Raw genomic sequence first — 25,140 nt, 5'->3', positions numbered from 1 at the left:
AGAAAACAAATTCATGGTTGCTTGGGGCAGAGGGGCTGAGTGGGTTGGGATGACAGCTAAGGGACGTGGGTTTGGAAGACAGTAGTGACAATATTGTAAAACTGAGGGGATAGGTGCACAACTGTGTGAAACACTAAAAGACATTAGACGGTACACTTTATAAGAGTCAAATGTATGGCATGTGAATTACATATCAAAGTGGTTTTAAAAAAAAGAAAAAAAATCCTGAGTGGTTGTGTAGCCATGTGTTCAGCTGAAACTTCTATTGCTATGGAAGAAAGGGAGAATATACATTTGGCAACAGCAAGCAGTCTTTGCCATAGGGAGTACTATGACTTTTAACACGTTTAGCACAATCTCCAATTTGGTAGCAAATCATGTTACATTAATAATGCCCAACATCATTAATACAGTGACTAACTGAATCAGTGTGATATTATAGAAAGAGCAACCAAGTAAGAGTCAGGTTATTTGGATGCTAGTCCTGACCCTACCCTTTTACTAGCTTTATGACCTTGGTAAGTCACAACTTCTCTAAGTATTAAACTGCTCATCCAAAAGGTAAAGATTAAATGAGATGCTAGGTCCATTGAGTTGTATGAACATTTGATTTCAACACTACAAATATAACTTTTCACAGATCGTTTCCTCCCTACTTGTCATTTCAAGAGTCAAGCACTTGGTTAGAGTGTTGCCTTGAACCCCTTTCATGTATATCAACCACCATAGATATTGTTTAAACAAGTTACCTCTCATTCTCAAATAGTTGATCTTTAATTTTCCTTGTCTTTCAAGAGTTTGTATTTTACCATTTGAGGTACTGAAAGTGACTGAGAACTTTTCTCCTTAATACTTACTATAGACTCTTAGGGCTGAATTAAATCAGGGTAGCAAATCCAAACCTCTGACTTAAACAGAAAAACATTAAACTACAATTTTAAATATCATTAGTAAAGGAGAGTCCCTGAATTATCTGGCAATAATTTCCAAATAGGAAAATACTAGTTATAGCTAATCCAAACCCTTCAATTCCATCTGTCTCCAGTTAAGGGAAATGCATCTCTAAATAGCATTCTTCTAGGTGTTTTGCTCTTAAATTTAATTATATTTAATTATTCTTAGCTATTTTAAAGGCCATCTTCATATTGCCATTGTCTCTTGTGTGTTATATGTTTTATGTAATAGTTCACTCATTCAAGGCTCCTTTGAGTCTCATGCTGTATTATTTCTTACCTGTCAAAATATGAGTCCAAAGAGTTAGCTTCATAAATCAAAACACAGGAACTTCCAGTACTTTTCAGGGAAGTCATGTTTTCAATTTCATGGACCCCTAAGCTGCTCCCTAAGCATGTTGTACTCACAGAAGAGATATGGGTCCAGGAAGAAAAAACCATTTAAACTCATGTGGGATAGGGTGAGGTAGGATAGAGGTGGGTACCCACTGCTACTAATGCTTTTACTTTTAACATATGTTGTAGTCTCTATAATTGAGATTTGTCAAAGAACTGCTTAACTTCATAAAATCATCTAGGGAGCTTCTAACATTGCATATTCCTAGTTCTAACCTCCTGATTTTCTGATTTGGGAGACAACCAAGAATGTGCTATTCTTACATATCCCCTGCTTTATTTTTACATATATTAAAGTTTGAGCATGACAACGGCCTACAAAAAGATCTTTTCCTCCTTTCAGTCTTTCCACAATAAAATCCACTTCTAATAAGATTTTCTTGTGATAATCTTTAAATGCAGTGACAAAGACTATGATACTTAAAAACATAAAGTGAACAAGATTTTTATATAAAGTCTGCAAATTACCACACATTTAAGTTTTCATACAGAAATACGAGTTGTATACTATTTATACAAGTATTTCATTCCGTTTAAGCATTATCTAAATAGAGATGAATATATAAATACAAATATATACAAATATAAATATCTATATGCCATAGTATGTATTTGTATTACATTTATATTTAACCATTTATGGCTTAATAAATCTTAAATAAAGTCTTTTAATGTAGGCAGTACAACTCTTTTAGCAGAAATATAAATTGCTTTTACATTGTTTACTAAAAACATTTATCATCCATTGGTTATATCATTCTTAGCAGTTTATTGTATTTAACAGAAATACAATTTATCTATTAAAAAAGGAAGCCCAATGGATGATAAATGATTAACATAGAGACATCAAATAGAAGAAATCATTGAATATAAAATCAACCTACTGATACAAGTCAGCATTTTTATTAAAGAAATTGTCATAATTTTAAAGAAGAAAAAAAAATCCTAGATGAAGTGATGCCAGTTATAGTATATGAGAGTTATACTAGAGTTTGTTTATGTAATTCACTGAGACTAAATATTCCTAGAAGGCTAGACATAGAAATTGTTCTACCAAGAAATGATAATCCAACCTTACAGCTACTACATAATTTTGCTCTTATCATAAGGTCATTGATGAATCCAGGCAAAAGTAATTCAAGAAACCAACCAAAAAAAAAAAAAAAAAAAAGAAGAAGAAGCCAACCTATCTCTTTACACGAATGCTTCCCAAACTGAAGAGCACAAGAATCACCTGTGAAATTGTTAATATGCAGAATGCTAAACATTATTCCTGATTCACCTACTAAGCCACATATTAAAATGCACCTTAAATGTTTGTGATACAGCTAATTTACAGACGACATTTTTAGAAATCCTGCCTGAGACTGAAATGACTTTCTCTTTTAACCCTCCAGCCATTAACAGTCCATTGGATAAGTGACATACCAGCGGTGAAAAGGAAGAGCAAATTCTATATTAGTTCCATCATCCCCTTCTGAAGTTCAGGTGAAGATTACATTCTCAGATTCCTTGCTTCCTAATTTAAGAGTTCCTTTTTTTGTGAGTTCCTTTTTCTAGAACTTAACTTGAGGTGCCTGAGTCTATTCTTGACCAGAGAATGCTATTTCTGTAGCTTTTAAAGGCCAAATTTCTCAGTTCATGTTCTTGCATATCATGACAGCAAATATGTAATAAAATCAAAGTTGGTGAAAGTTTCCTTCCTAGTGAATTATCATTTCCCTTAGATGAATCTTTCTGTATTTTTAAAAACTGATTTACTCTCTTTAACATAATGTTTTTTCAGCTTGAAAAAGTATTCACATCCTTAGAACCTGTTATTGTTTGTTTTCTGAAGTTATTTATGCAATATGAGAACAGAAAGCTTACAAATGCAAACCTTGTCAACAGTAGAAGAATTTGGGGGAAATTTCTTTTATTTTGGAAGTCTGACAGTTCTGAACTGTCTTTTAATTTTCTAGTTTCCTTTATTTCCACTTCAAGAGGAAAAAAATTTGAAATTCATTTTTCTCTGAAAGGGCTAAAAGAAACTTGCTACTGGACAGCTGCATGTAAATCAATGAAGTTAGAACACTCCTTCACATCATACACAAAAATAAACTCAAAATGGCTTAAAGACTTAGACATTAGACAAGATACTATAAACCTCTTGGAAGAAAACATAAGCAAAACATTATCTGACATAAATCTTAGCAATGTTCTCCTAGGGCAGTCTACCCAGGGAATAGAAATAAAAGCAAAAATAAACAAATGGGGCTTAATTAAACTTATAAGCTTTTGCAGAGCAAAGAAAATCATAAGCAAAACAAAAAGACAACCTACAGAATGGGAGAAAATATTTGCAAATGATGAGATTGACAATGGCTTAATTTCCAGAATATATAAACAGCTCATGCAACTTAATAACAAAAAAACAAACACCCAATCCAAAAATGGGCAGAAGACCTAAACAAGCAATTCCCCAATGAAGACATACAAATGGCCAGTAGGCACATGAAGAAACGCTCAATATTATTAATTATCAGAGAAATGCAAATCAAAACTACAATAAGGTATCACCTCACACCAGTTGGAATGGCCAGCATTCAAAAGTCCACAAATGATAAATGCCAAGAAGGGTGTGGAGAAAAGGGAACCCTTTTATACTGTTGGTGGGAATGTAGTTAGGTGCAGCCACTATGAAAAATAGTATGGCGATTCCTCAAAAAACTAAAAATAGACTTGCCACATGATCCAGCAAGCCCACTCCTGGGCATATATCCTAAGGGAACTCTAATTCTAAAAAACAAATGCACTCCAAAGTTCATAGCAGCACTACTTACAATAGCTGAGACATGGAAACAACCTAAATGTCCATTGACAGATGACTGGATAAAGAAGTTGTATTATATTTATACAATGGAATACTATTCAGCCATAGAAAAGAATAAAATAATGCCATTTGCAGCAACATGGATGGACCTGGAGATCATCATTCTAAGTGAAGTTAGCCAGAAAAATACCATATGATATCACTGATATGTGGAATCTAAACAAACAAACAAAAAAAGATACAAATAAATATTTACAAAACAGAAACAGACTCACAGACACAGAAAACAAAACTTATGGTTTCCAGGAAGGAAAGGGGGTCGGAAGGGATAAATTGGGAGTTTGAGATTTGCAGATCCTAACTACTATATATAAAATAGATAAAACAAGTTCTGTATAGCACAGGGAACTATATTCAGTATCTTGTAACTATAATGAAAAAGAATGTGAAAACAAATACATGTGTGTGTGTGTAATATATATATGACTGAAACATTATGCTGTACACCAGAAATCAACACAACATTGTAAACTGACTATACTACAATTTAAAAAAAAAGAAACTTGCTGAACAGCACCATTTATATGAACCACTCAAAAGCAGTTAGAGCATTACAGAGTCTAAGGAGTATTACTTAAAACCACTCAGCTCTTGCTCTATTAAAAGCAGCATATTTTCCTCCTTACCTTGATCTACTTCTGCTTTCCAGCAACCACTTTAGGTAGTCAGTAGACCTGGGTTTCATTCTTATTATTAACTTGCCTACGAAGAAATTTCACTTAGTAAGAACTTATCAAGGAACCACTGTCCACATAGAGCTGTACTAAATAGCTTGGGAGATAGAAAGAAAAAAAAGGGAGGGAGGAAGGGAAGGAGGAAGAGAATCAGGGCAGAAGGAAAGAAGGAAACAAAGTTTTGACCGCATGTATTTGTAATATATTTTGGCTAGCAGTTATATGTATTATCCAGCTCATATGTGTTTATGGCTCCACTCCCTTCATAAATCATCTTGACCCAATTTCCTCTGATTGTAATACATGAGGTTGCTCTTGCTTCCCTACACTGTTTCAGCATCTGCATTAGTGAGTCTTTATAGCATTTCTTTTGCATAGTATGCCAAAGAGTATTCTACTACAACTGGTCTAGAAGCTGTTTGTATCTGCTATCATCTACCCATGTCCTAATATAATCAGTATAATTTATAAGCTCCAGGTCACATTCTTGATGGATATTTAATAAAATTTGATGTTAAGAATTTGGCGACATTGCCTAAAAAGTTAAAGTAATCTCATAATCACTGAAGAATTTAGTATGGCTATTACCTTCTATATTGTGTCAGTTTCACAGTTCATTGCTAAAAATATCTTTCATACATTCGTGAACCAGCAATCCAGAGAATATAGCTTTCTGAGCCCAATTCCTTACGTTATCCATGACATGACACATCTGTGTAGTACTATTGTAGGTCAATGCAGTGGTGAATTTTAGGTCTGAAATATTTTGTTTTGTCTTAATTTACTCAAGGTAGGCTGCTCTGCTACTTACCTGAATTAGTTTTCTATTGATACTGCAACAAGTTACCGTAGACTTAGTGGACTGAGACAACACACACGTTTCATCCTACATTTCTGTAGGTCAGAAGTCAAATGCAGATTCCACTGGGCTAAAATCAAGGCATTAACAAGGAAGTGTTTCTTTCTGGAAGCTTTAGAGGAGAATTCATTTCCTTGCCTTTGGCAGCTTCTAGAAGCCATCTACATTCCTTTGCTTACGGTTCCTTTATTCTGTCTCCAAAAGCCATTCCTCCTTTATCATATTTACCTCTGACTACAGTCCGGAAAGTTTCTCCACTTACAAGGATGTATGTGATTAGATTGGGCCTGACTGGATAATTCAAGATAATCAATCTCCCTATCTCAGGGTCCTTAACCTTAATCAAATCTACAATTTGATTGCCATATTCTGCCATTTTGCCATGGAATGTAATTTATTCACAGGTTCCAGGATTAGGACATGGACTTCCTGGGCAGCCACTGCTCTGCCTTCTGTGCTGTCAGTCCACAGGTAAGATGACTGTAACACATGTATTTGGTCTATTGTGTATCTATGTTCATAATTAGAGGACATTCATAAGCATATGAAAACATTGTTATATCATAGCCTACTATTGGCTTCCAAGTACATTGTTTTACCCTTAATAATACCTTAACAGAAAAGACTGTGAGTAAAGCTGGACTTGTAATATTATCCTTCTTAGCTCCTTTAATGATGGAGTTTCTTTGACATGAAGCACTACTAATTTTAACAGAACTGTTGAAATTACTGCAAAGCAGCCTTGTGATCTCAATGAATTTGTTTAGACATTCAAATTTAGCAGCTGCCCCAGTCTAAGCGGGACAAATATTTTGTAAATAATAATTGCTACTATATATTGAGCTTTGTTATGAGTTTCACATTCATTACTTCATTCCCTTTTGACTGAATTCTATGAAAGAAGTCTATTATTCCTATTTCAGATGAGGAAGCTAAAGTTTCCAGTACCACAGAATTAGCAAGTAGTAGTGTGGGGTATTCAAATATAGGTCTTTCTGATTCTAAACTGTGTAATCTTTCCACTATACTGTATTAAATTTCCATAAACGTTAAGTAAGTCAAGTTATATGTGGGAGTATATTTCCCTCACATGTCATGAACCCCTCATGCTATAGAAATCACATCTAGTGTATCACACAGTGGTCTTGGGCATTAATAATTTTAGAAATACACGACCGACATAGTCCTAGTCAGAAGCATACAGGCTAGCAACAAAAAGTGATAGTAAATATTTTTATAAAATCACTAGACTTGTTTTACCTTCACTGGTGATGTTTTCTAACTTGACTAAAGCTTCTGTGTGGTCTGTAGTGCCCTACTGCTTAGGGATACCTGGAAGATAACATCATGAAAAATTCCTCACTCAATGTCTATATCACTCCTAGAACACAGATGTATTCTTTAAGACTTGCCATTATATTGTTCTAAAACTCTACGTAACCAGTTGAAATCTTTTTACTATTTAAGCCAAAATGAAGAGAAGGGTTGTCCAAACAGAAAATCTAAATAATTCAGTCCTCTCTTGGGAGGAAACAAAGTTAATCTCTCTGGACTCTATATTGCCACAGAATCACTGGAACATTACACAGTCCTCTACTTGACTGTGGATGTGTAGATTTCCAAGATCCAACAGCATAAAAGAAACCATTTTTAAACCCTTGCACAAAACTGATGTAAAGTGAGAATGATCAAGTATATAATGTTAAGATCAATATTTTGTTTAATTTAACTTGTCCTTAAAACAAAAGATCAGCATGTTTGATTTAGCTTTTAAAAGTCCATCCCATTACATGAAGCTTGGGAAAGGACCCAGAGGCTGCTTAACATTTCTATTTTTTCATGAAGTGGTTCTTTATCATCCTTAAAGTCTATCAGTAAATACAACAATATATTCAACCTTGAAATTTGTCAATAACTATAAGCAACAAATAAAACATAAAACAGATTTTCCCTCCTATCAACTTTGATTTGATCTATATCACTCTTGGCTGGCTAGGATAACCTGACTCTTCTTGGAAAAGTTTCCCACCACACAAGCACATTTCATTTTGAAGTATCTAGGACCCACAGAATATACCATGACTATTAAGAATACTTTTTGTTATAATTCTAGACCTATAAGACTATTTGATTTGTTTATTGATTCAATTCAGTTTAGTTCTATGATCATTTAGTGAGTATCTGCTATAAGGTAGACTGACATCAACCTTCAGAGTAGTGTAAGCGTTCACAATATTTTGTGTGTGCTTCCAAAACAGAGAATATAAAGTGGCAGCTCAGACTAATTAATAAGTAGACTTCATGCCCATGTTAAAATTAAACTTTCTAGATCCTTTATGGTAGAAGACATAATTTTGTTTGTTCTATTCTGCTTTAATTTAAATAACTTCAGTTAGCACAGTCAGTTCATCAGAGTTCCCATAACCCCATACCATCTTACAATAGTTTCGCTTCGCCCATTTACATCAGCTCTATCTAACCCTTGCAAGCATTTGAGTTTCAGCCCCTGGAAGAGTCTAATCACATTATTTTAAACGAGAAAACTAATGCTCACAGAGATTAAATAACTTGGCCGAGGCTACACAGCCAGTTAATGGCACTGAGCCGAGTCAAAATCCAAGTATACTGGCCCTTTGTATACGATACTGTATTCATTTCACTACTTTTTATTTCTCCTTATCAAGACCTAACATTTATCTGAAATAAGAAGCCTCTGTGTTGGATTTTTTTTTATGTTTTAAAAACTACATCGGGGCACTTAACAATTTTTATTCATATCTCAAGTTTCAAAATATCATGAACAGATTAAGCACTTTACTGTATGCTGTTTTGGTGTTTGCTCTATTCCCCCCACCTCTCCACTGCCTTTTAGCTGTTCAGATAGCTAGTAAAAGGAAAAGGGAGTCATGAAATTATAAAAGGGAGAAGAATGAAAGGTTGACAGAGTTGAATAGGCATGGGGGAGTGGGGAGTTAACAGAGGGAATAACTGTAGAGGAAGGACAAGGAAGAAGGAAAAAGTGAAACAGTGGCTCCTGAAGACCATAGATAGGAAGAGTTGAGAAATAAAGACAGCTAGGTCATCAATCATTGTTCCTTTAGGGGATGTGCTGATTCTAGCAGATTTTTCCATAGGCTCCTGGAGCCAGCAAGAAACAGAATTGTTAAGTATGCAAAACTCCTCTTGGAATTCTTTGTACTTTCTTGCAATCAGCTCTCTTAAAAAATGCAATGCTTCTTCTTCTTTCTCTGGTCCATCTCAGGGTAAAAACCAGCTCTCATTTGACACCTTAGTTTTAAGACTTACTCTCTCCTGCAATGTTGACATTTGAAGTCCTCTCTCATAATTTTTGAGTATAAGAACCTTTCTGAAAGGGATCATTCAAACATTGGTGAACAAAGAGGAAGTTATCTGATGATCAAGGAATCCGGCTTTTTTGTAAGGTGCACTTTATTCATATCAAGCCTAATTTCTAAAGAACTCAGCATACCCCTTTCCCCTATTTAAAGCCCTAGGTTAAATTTTTAATGGATAAGAAAGGTGCAGAGAACCTGAGAAGGTAATGATGATCAACAGCCAAATGGTACATTTTTATAAAGTTTACTAAGGGAAGCATCAATGAAGACACTCATTCCCAAATAAGCAGAGGTAACCTTTGGCTTATATTCAATTATTTGTGCAATTCAAGGGAAAATAACATTTCTCATCAATTATCTACTTAGTTATTCAGTAGAGAAAATAGATATTCAGTAGCAGACTTTAACCAATTTAGTTTTTATAAACAGTATCTTATTTCTCTTCATAATTGAGAGTAGAAGCATTAAGTAAAATAAGCAGAATTTCCAAAAATTAGTAAACCAAGGTCACTAGAAAGTTGATTGCTATAATCAAGATCATAAAGGTCATTAGAAAAAATAAAAACTTACCCAAACCTTCTAGATTCTGGAGCTAGACTGCTTGGTTTCAAATTTGGGTTCTGCCACATGCCTCAATTCCTTATCTACAAAATAAGAATAATAATATCTACCTTGTTATGAGGATCAAGATAATACTTTAAAGTCTTTAGAACCTGGCTTGGCACTTCATAAGTGCTTGCTAAATAAAATATTCTAACTACTATTCTTTCTTGTCTCTGAAGCCAACTTTAGTTAGGTCTACAAAATGACTTCATAAACCTGACATATAATTCAAGTTGATATTGAATTTACACATCTATATCCAGTTAACTCATTGCCTTGAACATGGTGCAAATGAAGAAAAGGTTATCATACTTTGTTGCAAGGATACAGGTTTCAACATACCAAAAATACACTTTCTCTGAAAGGAGACTGGACAGCAGAGTGTGCATGAGGCATCACTTCTCTATTATGTTATGTTTACAACATGATGGAGAGTATGTTTGCCTTCAAAGTCCGCAACTTTTTTTTCCAACAGCTTTATTGAGATATAGTTTACATACTATTACAACTCATCCTGTCAACAGTGAACATTAGTGTTTATTAAGTAGTTATTATGTCCCAGGTTATAAGAACACATTGTTTCACTTAATCTTCACAAAAATTCTTTAACATAGATATCACCATTCCCAATTTAATGACTAAGCTAAAAGTTAAGTACTTTGCAGCTAGAGGCTGAGGTGAGGTTTGAACTCATGTTCATATGACTCCACTGTTCTTCACATATCATGCTGCCTCTGGAAAATTACTTAGTTCTCTTTCAGAGGTTAGGTGGGAAGGGGGAGAATGGGACCCTTTGATGGTGCCCAAAGTTAAACTAATTTTTTAACTTGCAGAAGAAAAGTCAAATAGTATAAGAAACAGCAGTAACTGGAAGGTGTTCTCAGACTTGCAAATCAAGGATGACACAATAATGCAAAATAGTATTATTGCAAAGAAAATAAGCAATCATAAGGCTGATACGCACAAATTATAATGCCAATATACACTACCTCAACTTGGAAGGGTTCAGTACTTCTTACTAGCATATTACTCCCATTTAATGCATTCCCACCAAATGGATAGAGGTTGAAAATGAGTAAACAAGAGAGATCATACAGGAATTCTTATCCATCTTTCAGACTTTTCACTTCACGTTATCTTCAGTCGAATCTCTGGACATCTTCATGCTTGGAAATATTAAGCAGTTTTGCCGCAATTCATTTATTAAACAAATTATTTAGGTGGTTCTTAATTGCTAGGCAGCACTGTGCTAGCCACCAGGTATACAAAGGTTGTTGGGTTTTGGGGTTTTTTTTTTGTTGTTTTTTAATTAATCTGATTCAGCCCAGTTTACATTTTAGCTCAGGCTTTCGTAAGGAGAGGTAATGAATGTACTACAGTGGATAGACAGCCGGTGGGCTTTGGCAGCTAGGTTACAAACTTGCCGCTCCACATACTGTGTGACCTCGGCATTTGGTTTCTGAGAGACTCGATTTCCCCATATATAACATAATTGGGTTCAAATAATAGCTGGTCTTATTACCTAGTTTCAGGTATACACACCATGGGAAGATGTGGCTATGAAAATGTTACTTTATAACATCGAGGAGAAAGGGTTTATCTCACGCTTTTTCCCCTTTGGTACCCGGCACTATTCGATACGTATTTTACACCCAGTTCACCGAAGAACTGGAACGTGTTTTCACTGCAGTTTAGCTGTCTGGGTGTGCCTGGGGAGGCGTCACAAAGAGCCTATAAAAGGTCTCCACCTACAGGAGTAGGAGCGCAAGAGGGAGCCAGGAAGGGCACTGCGGCTAAGCGTTCGGTTTCGGACTGTTCTCTGTTTGGCCCAATATTCCCCGCGTTTAGGTTCTGCGACTCGCAACGAAAAGACTCGAGTCACGGAGCTGTTAAAATTTTCTGCCATATTTTAGCCGTCCCCACGCCCCCCGCCCCGCCTCACCCTCAAGCGTGAGTGAAAGCACAAATAAGGGTTTTCAGGCGTCTGTGGGAAAGAGGGAGGGGAAGGCAGAAGTCGAGGACCGACGGGGCGGTGGCTCCCCTCAAGCGACAGAGGACCGAGGCCCCAGAGAGGAGAATTAAAACCAGGCGGTCCCGGGCCGGTAGACGCCAAGGAAAGCCGCTGGACAGGCGGGGGCCGATGGGGGGCAGCCGACCGCGGCGGCGCACTCACTCCACCCGGGGCCAACGCTTGTCCGGAGGCGCACCCCCCCTCCCTTACGTCTCTTTTGGTTTCGACCTGCCGGCTGGGCGGGGCCGCAGGACGCCATTCCCACAATGCTCTGGGGCGTGCCGCCGCCGTCGCTGCCGCCGTCGCTGCCGCCTCCGCTACCGCTAGTGGAAGAAGATGGCGGAAGGCGGAGCGGCGGATCTGGACATCCAGCGGTCTGACATCGCGACGCTGCTCAAAACCTCGCTCCGGAAAGGGGACACCTGGTGAGGGAAAGGGGCTGAGGTGGCTGCGGTTGCCCGAGGGTGGTGGAGAACTGGGCGGGAACTGCGGGCTGATGTCTTTCGCGGGTGACAGGTGCGGGCAGGTCCGGCGGCGGCCGCCTCGGGCAGCAGGATTTTGGCCGCTCCGGAAAGGCTGGGGCAGAGATTGGACCCGAAATGAGGGCCAAGGTTCGTGGCTCGTCGGGGCACGCTGAGAGGCTTGAGGGGAGCGGCGGCGACGGCTCGTGCAGTTCTCTTCGTCCTTCTTCCTCTTACAGTGCCGCTCCCACCTCGGGCCTTCCCGAACGATAGGTTACAGTCGTTCTGTGTGAGTCTCTTAATGTTTGACAGGTCCTGGTTCCTCGGCTGCTCACGATCTCATCCACTTTACTTCTTTAGTCATTTCCTTTCCTGGCATTGTCGGCATCCAAGTTCCCTATTCTGATTCTCGTATTCTTCCGGGAGGCGGCTGCAGGATGTTTGCGGTCCGTACTACACAGGTGGCGTGTGTCAGGGCGCCACTTAAGAGAAAAGAACCTTAGTTTTTAGTTCCTTGTCAAAAGGAGGGAGAAGAGTAGGCAACCTTAGGCTTCTGAGTGATACCACGTGGCCTTGCGCTTTAGTGGAGGCTTGATAGACGCCGGCAGCGTTTCGCTTAGAAGTGCAGCCCTTCCCTCCTGCTTGAAGGATAACATAGGCCTGCAAAAAGTAGATAAGTCCACTCGAGGCTTTAGCATTTGCTAACAATCAAACTTATAAATATATTTGTAAGGGTGTACTTAAAATGCTGAAGGAAATATTTAGAGATTTTAATATTTGTGGGCCACGCCAAGTGGTATCCAGAATAACTTCAGGATGTGAATATGTAACAGAGTGTTGTGTTTTATTAGGAAGGATAAAGTTGTCCTTTATTATAATAAAGATTATTTTCTCTTCCCATCGTCACCATAACAGTGATATATAATTCACAGAATGTTTTTTCATTTACTCAGTATGGCTTAGTGACAGCAGTGTAAAATTTAGACCTGAGTTACCTTAGCTTTCCACTACTTAATTTGCGATATGACTTTGAGGAAAGTTAATTTAAATCATTGCGCCTCACTATCTTCATCTCTGAAATGAACAAGAATAACATCATTATAGGGGATTATCCTAATTCAGTGAAATAGTCTAAAAGATTTTTTGTTTATGAGATAACATTAAGTTACAGTTACCTTCTTATCACAGCCATTTCTGATAAAATGTGGCATTAGGATCATTTTCAAGTAAGCTAGTAGATGGCAGACTTGGGACTTGAATTTAAATACTTTGATCTAAGTCTTGGTACTTTTTTCTTACATTGTTAGGCTGCATACTATGTTTATATGATAAAAATCTCTGAGGGTGTAAGCATATACTTGTTGCATTACAGCAAAAAGTATGATTTAATAATTATTGTTGTTAATATTGGAGTGTCTCTAAGATGTTTATTACTGTGGGGAAGTTGGACATTTCCTAGGACATGTATGTTTTCCTTGGCCTGTGGATTGTTAAAGATGAAATCAATCCTTGCTTCTTATTGTTTGTTAAAGAACACTTTAAAATTCCTAATTCACCTTGCCTATTACCTTATAAAAAGAGTAATGTGAATTTCCACAAAATAGAAATGACAATTTAATTTTTATGGATATTCTTTCTAATTCAATTTTAATTTTGGTATGCTGAGTAATAATTGGTATTGTTGACACTACAGGATGATATAAGCAGAATGTGTATTGTGAGCATTAAACTTTAAGGTTTAGCATTTTTGTTTTTTTGACAGTTACTATAAATTATTTTAAAGATCTATTTAGAAGAGTTAATACAGGAAGTCCATAAATTTGAGTCATTTCAATGCTTTCATTTTAAAGAAAAGCAAAGAGAGGCCCAGATATTTAGGTAATAGCAGAATATGCAAATTTTTATCCTCATAGTTGATTTCCTCCATTGATTTCCCCTCTTATTTAAAGGAAAAAAGTGCAGAACAGGATGGTACTGGGATACTGCAGAAGCCGGTTTGTATGTGAGCCAGTTTACTTGCAATTAGCAGGTGAAACCTGTCAAAAAAGGAAATAATGTAGAGCAAAATTTGATTCAGAGTTTTAAGGAGAATAATTTGATAAGTACAAATTTGATAATATATTCATGAGTATGGAATTGGTAAAGGTATTTAATAATTTAGTTGTAACTTGGGCTTATGTTTTTGGAACTCATTGAAACTTGTTAAAAAGTTATTTCTCTTTTTAATGCCTTTTTAAAAAGTCTTTGGTTTAGTCATTTATGGGTATTTGGGCAAATCCTGTTTGTTGCTTTATAGCTGACATGGGCTATATGCAGCATGAAACATTGTCTTGGTATATGTATGTAACCACCTTGGAAAGACTGGTTGGACTACTGAGAAAAAATGATAAGCTTACCACGAGTTTATTATTGAAAATTTAATACTGATGGTTGATGTTATAGTCAAATGCATTCAAATGAATACATTTCATTAATTAGATTGTAAGCATTTTGCAGCTAAGGACTGCCTCTTAATACCCTGTTAATTAATGCTAACACCTGGGCAAGGTTAAAGATTTGATTCTATGTGAATACTAGGATTTATTTATTTGTAAGTAGTGAATGATTTTTATCTGCAAAATGACATTCTAGAGATGAAAACAAGTTACCTGTGTCTGAGATGAGGAGGAACAAACCTTATGATATGTTTGGTACTAAACTTTATAGTGACAAAAAAGTCAAAATTGATACAAGAAAGTTACACCTTTTTTAAAAAGTTGGGTTTAAAAGAAACACAAATCTGCTTTAGGAGTAAAGCAGTGGTCTTATAGTGCTGTTTCTTGATCTGTGTTTCAGCTCCGGGGAGAGATTCAGAAAACCATGAACAAGACTTAGAATTTAGGAACTATAGAAAAGGGATAAAGGAACTAGATGTTTAGCTTTGGATAAATGAAAGATAACTTAATCTTCAGATAAATGGTGGGTTCTAATGAGATAAAAGGAAAATTTGTTTAAAAGTACACTGCATGTAAGTATATTAGGGATGAAGGAACCTAATTGAAGGGGATGGATGATAGTTAAATGAATGAGTTACAAAAACAAGTTGTGGGTTATGAAGTACTGTCTTTGGTGATTTCTTAAAAATAGACTTATAAATAAACAGATGACTACAAATCACTAAAATTACTGCTTTATTTCTCCATTTTTATTAATGTTATTCATCTACCAATCATTTTCACCAAGTTTTATGTTGAAGTATATTCAGAGCTAACTTTACAAATTAAATTTTGCATATCATTTTTGTATAAATCCTAATGAGTTTAGTAGGTTTAAGGTAACTTTGGAGAGTAACTTTAATTTGTATTTGGAGTCATTCAAAATCTGTATGATATTTTATGCCAAAAAATCAGATCAGTCAGGTTTTTAGATAGGAGAAACATTGATTTCAATTTTACAGTTTTCCTTTGATTCCTATTCTTTTACTTAGAAGTCTTTTGAGGATTTTATTTTATATAGTCCCTTATGTTTGTATAACTCTGTTTTAAACTAACAGAAAATAATCTTTAAAAATCAGTTAAGAATGTAAATGGACATTATTAATCAATATGAACTCCAAATTGTTTAGTGTGTACTTGCTAAGGAAGTTTGTACATTACTGTACTGTTAAATTAACTTTAGCTGTGTCAAAGTGTTTACCACTAAAATGGAGTAGATATTACATCATTTGCAGGAAATGAAACCAGAAAGCAAAACTGATTTTTAGTGTTGGTGAAGATAAGGACAAAAATAGTGACATTAAAGCAAATTTTTCACATTTTAGTTGCTTAAAATCAAGAAAAGGAATTTTTCCTAATTTAATCCTTTTCATAAGTTTTTAAGTCATTTTAAGTTGTTAGTGAAACCAAAATTAATGTACCCTATTTGGCCAAGGAGATCCAGAACTTTAGTCAGTGATTTCATTTATCTGCTTAATGACATTCAGGCTTTATATTTTTTTTAATCATTGCCATTTTTTTCATTAGCACACAAGATATTAAATAGGTGGCCTTTTTACAGAATAGTTTTGTGACTCTTGCTTGCATATAAATGTAGTAAGAAAAAATTAGTTTGTCATTCTATGACCTATCATACTACATTTAAGAAAACTGTGTTAGGTACTATTTAAGTATTTACATGTATTAACTTATTTACTCATCACCACAGTTCTAGGGCACTAGAATGTGAATGTGCTGTAATTCACATTTGCCAGAATAGGAATTTGCCCAGATAGGCTCAAAGAGGTGTTCACACAGATATATCTGGGATTTGAACCCAGGTAATCTGGGGTTTAATTCAGACCTTAAAATTACTGTACTGCATTTCCTCTTAGTTTAAAGATACATTTTAAAATGTACTTCCATTTAAAATGTGCATTCTTTTTTCTTTAAATGGAGTCTGTTTTATATTTAGCGGCAGAATTTTACCATTTTATCCCACACTTGTCTCTTCTGACTGTTCAGTTTAGCTATGATAGAATACATAGAAAATCTTAACATCTTGCTTTTGGAAATTAAAATGTATTTAAAGATTAATAGGTGATTAACTGAATATGTAGAATGAGTGTTATTTTGATCCAAAAGTACATTTAACAAGAGAAACTAGAATCACTTATTATTTAGATTTGGGGTTTTGTTTTTCAGTAATCGTAAGCTTTTGTTAGAGGCCACATGGCCCCTTCTCATAAAGTTTTACAGAGACAAGACATCAAGCAGGTACTAAGAGCTTGTAGGATGTTTTGCTTTAGTACTTCACCCATATTTTAGAAGTGTTGGTTTACAGTGAGCAACAGATACACAAGGTTCTCTTTTTCAACTAAAAATCCATAGGAACAGCCCAGACCAGGAAATGCGAATATGAAAGTTTGGTATTTTATGTTCCATGTTTACCAACTTCTTGTGAATTTTCAAAGTTGAAACACATTGGAATTAAGACAGTGGAAGGTACATAACCGTATTGATACCTCTTTAACATCTTCCTGAAAATTGACAATCCATGTAGTATCACTGCTAATAGAACAATCAATTTTGCCATGTTAGTCGTTAGATATATTCGTTTTATTACTTGAGTTCAGATCGATTTTTAGTTTCCTCACTTTGAGAATCACTTCACTAAAAACCATGGTTATTGATAATAATGAATTGAAACTATCAGGTCTATTGGCAGGGGGAGTAGGGGAAGAGCGAGAACTAGTAGTGAAGGTGTTTACATGCATTATCTGGTTAGATTCTCAAAATAAGGATCAAAGTGTGTATTTATATTCCTTTTTTATAAATGAGAATCTGAGCTCAGAGAAATCAGTTGGTTTCCCTGTGGTTCAAAGGTGATAATACCACTACGAGTGAACATTTATTGAATGCTTACTTTGTGCCAGTCAGTATTCTAAATGTTTTATACTTGTGCAGCCATTAAAGCAAGTGCTCTTATTTACCTCATATTATAGATGTTTGATGATTTCAGAGCTGGTTTTTAAATATTATTTAAATACCTGGTTTATGATGATGTAAATACTAAATATTATCAGTATCTCCTTAGTTATTAAAAATGTTTTGTGCTCAAGTGTAATTCAAACAGTATGTCATTAAATCAATAAGCCATTAAACTATTTCTTCTTAGTCCCCATATAGAATTTTTCAACAGTAGGTTTTTTTCTTCGCTGAGTAATGTCAGTTTGGTTTGTGCCTCGTATTTTCATTTCCTTAGTTACCACTGTAATTCGCGCTGTTTTATATTTATTCCTTTGAAGTCATTTCTCCAGATTCTTTCTCCAAGGGAATGTAGCTGCTTCTAACTTTATCATACGGTTTACACAGAGGTCACTAACAAAGAAAGCTAGAGTAAGTCTGGTTGGTAATAAGTGACCTCAGTTTTGGATACTGATTAAAATAATGTGTTTGAGAGAACAATCAGGAATGGCTCCTCAAAAAGAAGTAAAGAAGCTCAGATTCTAATATAAGGCAGAAAATCTCTGTAGGATTAACCTATATTCTGCATAGTTTTCTTACAGCTCTCCAAAAAGAAAAAGAGGATAATGACTATTTTTTTTTTCTTCTTCATGAGAAGAAGAGCTAAGAATGCTGTCCCTCCACTCTCTTTTTAGCTTTGAGGAGACCCAGATACTTTTGTGATAATTCGTCGTTTTTCAGGAAAATCGTTTAGCAGAAGTAGCCACAGAAAGGACTTCTTGTGAAAGAAGTCAAAGGCTCTCACAAGCAAGTCCAAAGTGGCTCTGAGACCAGGCTAAGTTTTAGAGTATCAGTTAAATCAAAACCTGGAAGCATTAGAGACAAAATTAATTACTTGAGTAAAAAGAGCATCAAGTTTCTGTAGTAAAAGAATAATAAGGATGATAGTTTATCATGCTGTATATTACATCTTTAGTAATCTTACAACTGTAAAGTTTGTAGCTTTTGACAGCCTTCATCCAATTCCCCTTACCCGGACCCTTGCCTCCAGTAACCACAAATCTGATCTCTTTTTCTGAGTTTGATTTGTTGTTTTTGAAGTATAATTGACCTATAACATTATGTTACTTCCTTTTATACAACATAATGATTTGATATTTCTGTGCATTTCAAAATGATCACCACAATAAGTCTAGTTACAATCTGTCACCATACAAAAATACTACATAATTATTGACTGTATTCCCCACACTGTACTCTTCATACCTGTGACTCATTTATTTTGCAACTAAAGTTTTTACCTCTTAATCTCCCTCACCTATTTCTCTTCTCCCTCGACCTTCCTGCTCTCTGGCAACCACCTGTTCGTTCTCTGTATCTATGACTCTGTTTTTGTTTTGTTATGTTTGTTCATTTTTTCATTCCACGTGTAAGTGAAATCATACATACTTGTCTTTTTGTTTGACTTACTTCACTTAGCGTAATACCCTCTACATCTATGTTGTAACAGATGACAAGATTTCATTCTTTTTATGGCTAAGTAATATTCCATTGTAATACCAGTAACAGTGCTGTATTTATATATGAAAGTTAAGAGTTCTCATCATAAGGAAAAAAGCTTTCTTCTATTTAATTTTGTATCTGTATGAGATCATGGATGTTCACTAACCTTATTGTGGTAGTCATTTCATAATGTGTATAAGTCAGATCATCATGCTGTACTCCTTAAACTTTACAGTGCTATATGTCATTAATATCTCAAAACTAAATGGTAAGAAAAAACAAATGGTAAGGGTTAAATGATCGTGGTAAAAGAGACCTGATAATTTGGGTTGCTTTATATTATTTAGCAATATGTTGTAATAGCTTGACAGAGTTTAACAGTTTAATCAAGAGATTTATCTTTGATACAGGTGGAAAATGTATTTTCACAAATTTGAATGGATTTCAAGTTGAAGAAACTTGATTCTCAGGAGAGGTGTAGTTAAGTACTGTATAGTTGTACACAGTACTTACAGTTGTGGCTGTATAGTTAAGACTATGATTACAAAAATTACCACTCACTTACCATATTAAGAGTCTTTTGCCTGAATGAAATAAGTGATAGTGTTCTCATTTTACAGATTTAGAAACAGTTAAGTACAGAGTTAGGTGCATATGGTAATAAACCCAGTGGTAGAGCAGAGATTCTAACCTAGGCAGTCAACTCTAGCGCCTGCATTTTATACTGTACAGTCAGCCTATGAATGATAAGCTATACTCTTTTTATGAAAGTAGTTTTTTGAGGGATGAATAGCTGGAAGTATTGAAATCAAGAAGTGATAGCTTTGTCATAAACACCATGTTCATCTATTATCCATGTGAGGAACCTATAGAATTTCCTAGGTCTTCCTGGTTTAGCATTCTAGTCTTAGTCTCATTTCTAACTGAGCTCTTTGATACAGATGGTAGTTCCCATTTCTTGCAAATTATTTACTTATTTCTGTCTAATAAGACTTCATATATCATTTATATTATTCCCATACATTTTACTAAGTCCTGACTTTCACTTCAAAATCTGTCCCAAAACCAATCTCTGTAAAATCATCCCTAGTAATCCCATCCAGATCCGTGGCCCTTTCACTTAAAAAAAAAAAGATAACAGTTTTATTGTGATATAATTCACATATCACACAATTCTCCCACTTGATATATACAATTCACTGGGTTTGGGTATATTCACAGAGTTGTGCAACCATCACCACAATCAATTTTGGAATGTTTTTAATCATCCCTAAAAGAAACCCCATGCCTATTAGTAGTCTCCCCCGCTCCTATTTCTCCCCAGATCTCCTGTGTTGGCAGCTACTAATGTACTTTCTTTTCTATAAATTAGCCTTCTGGATATTTCATGTAATTAGCATCATATAATATGTGTGATTTTTGTGTCTGGCTTCATGCGCTTTTTTAGGTTCATCCCTTTTGTGGTGTGTATCAGTACTTCATTTCTTTTTATTGCCAAAAATGTTCCATTGTATAGATACACCACTTTAAATGTATCACTTCATCATTGATGAACATTTGGCTGTTTATACTTTTTGGCTGTTACAAATAATCCTGCTATGAACATTTATGTGCAAGTTTTTGTCTGGATGAAAGTTTTCAATTCTCTTGGTTGTATACCTAGGAATGGAATTGTTAAGTCTCTATGTTTTTTTTTCAAAACTGGTAGACTCTTTTCCAAAGTGGCTGCACCACCTTGCATTGCCACCAGCAATGTATGAGGGTTCCAAGTTTTCCATATCTTTGCAGCACTTGTTATTGTTTGTCTTTTTGATTATAGCCATCTTGGTGGATGTGAAGTGGTATGTCATTGCGGTTTTGATTTGCATTTCCATAATGGCTAATAGTGTTGCACATCTTTTCATATATGCTTATTGGCCATTAGTATATCTCTGATAAAATGTCTAGATCCTTTGCCCATTCTTTATCTTTTTTATTATTGAGTTTTAAGAGTTCTTTATATATTCTAGATACAGATTCCTTATCAGATAGATGATTTGCAAAATTTTCTCTAATTCTGTGGTTTTGTTTTCACTTTCACAATGTTACTTGGCCTCCTTCCTGAGTTCTTTGTCTCTTAGTTTAGATGTAAAAAGAGGTCATAAAAATTGGTTCTTGCCAACTGACTGATTTAGTATGCAGAGCAGAAAATAGGTTGGAAATGCTTGAAATCTAAAGATATAAAGGGATGATTAACCAAGCTATTGGTTTATTTGAAAGAACTTAATAGCTTTCTTTGGTTAAGTTTTACTGAAACAATGAAATTCTGAGTTTTAGTTTGTGGTACTTAAAAAAATTAGTGAAATGTTTGGTTTATAATGATTTAAAATACTAGATTCTATTAATGTATCTTTTAGTATTAAAAACGGTTTTATGCTGTTGCTACTCAAATGTAATTTAAACAGTATTTTATTAAATGAGAAGATTAGTCATAGAGTGAATTAGCATCTAAAATTGTTTATGCTGTTAATCTTACACATGATAGTTATACATGTTCTCAGATTGTGTTACATTGGATTAGGCTGAAATATTTGTGTGTTTTCTTAAAATGTAAAAGAATGAGTAGGATGTTTTTTAAAAATAAACATTATATTTATGTTAGTATTAGGCAATTGAGAAGGAACTGCTTATCTGAAAGTTCTCAGCATACATGTACTAATCAAAAAAAAAAAAAAAAAAAGAGCTGTGCATCCCCTAGCTCTGTGGTTTTCTAAATCCAGCTATTGGGATTTCCCCATTTCCCCATACTTCTAAACTTCTGTATATGTAGGACTATTTCTCAGTCATTTATTGGTCCCTTTAAATCTTCTTTAAATTTGCTTCTAGTGTGTATAAAAACACTAAACAACTTTTGAGACTCTCCTATCTTTCCTGACTACTACTCCCCCCCCCCAAAACTACCAAACAACAACAAAAACCCCACAACCTGGCCTTTTTAGTTCTTAAGAGTGGCTTTTCTGCATTTGAAGACTGACTTAAAATTGTCTCAGATTTATTTTGGGTCCTGAAATTGATCCTGCTTCTCTGGAGCCATTGAAAATTATTCTGCCCAGACCACTATACAAATTTCCTTTCTTGATGCCTTTAGAACATTAAGCATCATACAATATAGACCTTTTTGAAATACTCATAAATTTAAGTTTTTGATTTATTAAACATCTCACTCATATTTGAACTTCCCAACAATCCTGTGAGATATCCTAGGGGTCTTCATGAAATATAAGTCAACCTTATCATCTTATCTCCCTTCTCAGAAATCTTTCAATGGCTTTCCTTTGCATTCTGGATAAAATCCTTATCATGACCTTAAAGGCATTATATAGTCTGGCCCCAGCCTACCTTATCTAGCATTTCTCCTCCCCTAGTCATAAACTCCAACCTCATTCAGTCAGTTCCTCCAACATACTGAACTCCCAAAATTGTTCTGGCCCTGGCACATCCTTCAGTCTGGATAGCTTTTTTATCTTGCTCTTCCTGAAATAACTCCTGTTCATATGCTAAAATACTACTTTTTCAGAAAGGCTTTTCTGTATTCTAAGTAGCGACCTTATGCTTTCATAACTCCCTATCCTTCATAACACTTACCACAACATTTTACTATATGTCTTAATTACTTACTGTCTCTTTTCTCCACTAGACTCTGAATTCTGTAAACATAGGGACCTTGGTTATTTTGCTAGTACCTATTCGTATGGAATACCATATACATTGTAGACCTTCAGTAAATATTTTTTGAATGAATGAATTTCCATTTCTAAAATGAACAATCTAAAGGCTTATAGCATTGAGTAAATTCTAGACCTCACAGCAAGTAATGTCAGAAAGAGAACTTTGGTCTTGTACTTCTACAATAAATTTAGAATTCATATCTCCTCAAGTTTGATTTCAGTAGATGAGAAAATTTTTAAGCAAAAGTAATTATGGAAACAAATTGCTATTGGATGTGGAGAAAAATTCACCCACAATTTAGTACTTACCACAACTCTAGAATACCTCTTAAAAGAAAGACAGTGCTTATTTTTTCCTGTAGTCTTAATTGATGTGAAAAAAAGGACTCTTACATAGGTAGAGGGCAAACACTCAGGCTTTTTCCACTAAGTTCTTAATAGGCAAAGATCAAACATTTACCAAAAGATACCTGCACTTTGGAAATACTTATTTTCTTCATGAGTGAAATAGATAAAAATTGCTAGGACAGGTCTTTAAAATAAATAAATTTCACTTCTTCCTTCTGCTTCTTTTAATAAAGAAAATCCTTACTATTTCATAGAAAGGGGAATATGATGTATGATTTTACTAAGTCTCTGTTACATCTTTAGATTTTTGTTAAATGAGATTTAAAGTAAAGTTTAATATAATAGAAGGAGCACTGAACTTTAGTCTGAAAACTAGAGTGCACACTGAAAACAGGTCCTGCATACTCACTTATTGTTATGTGACCTTGATAAGTCACATAACTTCTCTGAGTTTTGACTTCCACAGCAGCTAAGTAAAAAAAAAGGAGAAAAAGTTACTTTAATGATTAATTAATGTGAAAACACTTTATACAAAAATTACTTAAATATAAAGCATTTCTATTCTGTTATGTGATAACAAAATTTTAATTTTAACAGAAGAGTGACATGGTCTTATTTGTGTTTTTAAAATGTCTGGCAGCAGAATGGAGGATGGATTGGAAGCCAGCAAATTTAAAACAGAGATAAAAGTTGGGCACCTTTTATAGTACTCTATGCCACTTAAAAATGATGGAGAAGAGGAGGTACAGAACTAACGTACTCTTCTGAGAATGGAGAGGAGAGGGACAGACTTGATTATTCAATGTTAAGGAGTGAAGGAGGAGTATAAAATAATCTGATTTCTAGCTCGGGAAATTAAATTATGAACCTCCCAACAATTTTTTTTGTATATATATATGTATATATATATACACACATATATATAGAAGTAGAGTCCATTTACAATGTTATATCAATTTCTGGTGTACAGCACAGTGCTTCAGTCATACACGAACATACATACATTTGTTTTCATGTTCTTTTTCACCGTAAGTTACTACAAGATATCAAATACAGTTCCCTGCTCTATACAGCATGAACTTGTTCATCTATTCTACATATATCAGTTAGTATCTGCAAATCTCTAACTCCCAATATATCCCCACCCACCCCCCTCCCCACTGGTAACCAACCACAAGTTTGTTCTCTATGTCTGAGAGTGTTTCTGTTCTGCAAATAAGTTCATTTGTATTTTTTTTTAGATTCCACATATAAGTGATATCGTATGGTATTTTTCTCTTTCTGGCTTATTTCACTTAGAATGACATTTATTAAAGGGGTATTAGAGAAGGAGTACATAGGTGTGTAGATGATTGATGAGTCAAGGTTGAAATGTCTGAAAAATCCAAGATGACATGGATGAGTAGCAATTGGAAGTGCAATTCAAGAACTTGATATCTGGCCTTGGGATGCAGATTTTGGAATCATTGGTATGAGTTACAATATTACTGAGAGTATTAATAGTGAGAAAAGAAGAAATTAGAGAGCAGCTCTAGAATAATAAGATTTAAGCAGAGAAAGAGAGTGTTGTTAAATGAATGAATGAATGAATGAACAGCTGAGCATTCCTCCCCAGATAAAGTAGACTCCCAGAGGTTAATTTTAAAAAGCACTGGTAAGGTACATAAAATTATGGATCCTTTGGATTTGTTAGGGTGACTGTTGGTGACTTTGTGAGAACCTTTCTGAGTGCGCATTTAGGTAGGAATATCTGTTGTGCTAGACTGTAAGTGCTAGGTTATTGTGCTGGGTTTTAAGTGTAGATTGAGGAAGGAGAAGCTTGGCTGCAAGGACAAGTCAAAAAAAATGGAAGTAGATAAAAGGGAAAATGAATATGTGAATTGGGAAATAGTGTTGGGGGTGGGAAGGAGAAAGAATTGGTCCTTCTTCTGTGATGAGTGAAAAAAAGAGAGAAAAGACACAGAGAGAAACAAGGAG

At 35.1% G+C, this 25,140-nt stretch overlaps 2 protein-coding genes across 9 annotated transcripts in view; one reads left to right on the top strand and one right to left on the bottom strand.

The window, feature by feature from the left end:
• The window catches only part of TAFA2 (TAFA chemokine like family member 2), a 439,465-nt gene extending 427,712 nt beyond the window's left edge, over positions 1–11,753 (bottom strand). The window contains exons 1-2 of the mRNA XM_031462350.2: positions 10,809–11,753; positions 9,681–9,754 (exon numbers count right to left, since the gene is read on the bottom strand). The gene's annotated coding sequence lies outside the window, so the exon portion shown is untranslated. The remainder of the gene's footprint in view (positions 1–9,680; positions 9,755–10,808) is intronic.
• USP15 (ubiquitin specific peptidase 15) overlaps positions 11,725–25,140 on the top strand; it is a 107,715-nt gene continuing 94,299 nt past the window's right edge. For all 8 annotated transcript variants that reach the window (XR_010382953.1, XR_010382954.1, XR_004140063.2 and 5 more), the window contains exon 1: positions 11,725–12,149. Coding sequence is in view for 5 of the 8 variants with exons in the window: in XM_010989149.3 (XP_010987451.1) it covers positions 12,061–12,149 (89 nt within the window). In the remaining 3 variants the exon portion in view is untranslated. The remainder of the gene's footprint in view (positions 12,150–25,140) is intronic.

This window comes from Camelus dromedarius, chromosome 11, assembly GCF_036321535.1.
Source record: "Camelus dromedarius isolate mCamDro1 chromosome 11, mCamDro1.pat, whole genome shotgun sequence".
Lineage (NCBI taxonomy): Eukaryota > Metazoa > Chordata > Mammalia > Artiodactyla > Camelidae > Camelus > Camelus dromedarius.
This window is presented reverse-complemented; position numbering and strand designations above follow the sequence as displayed.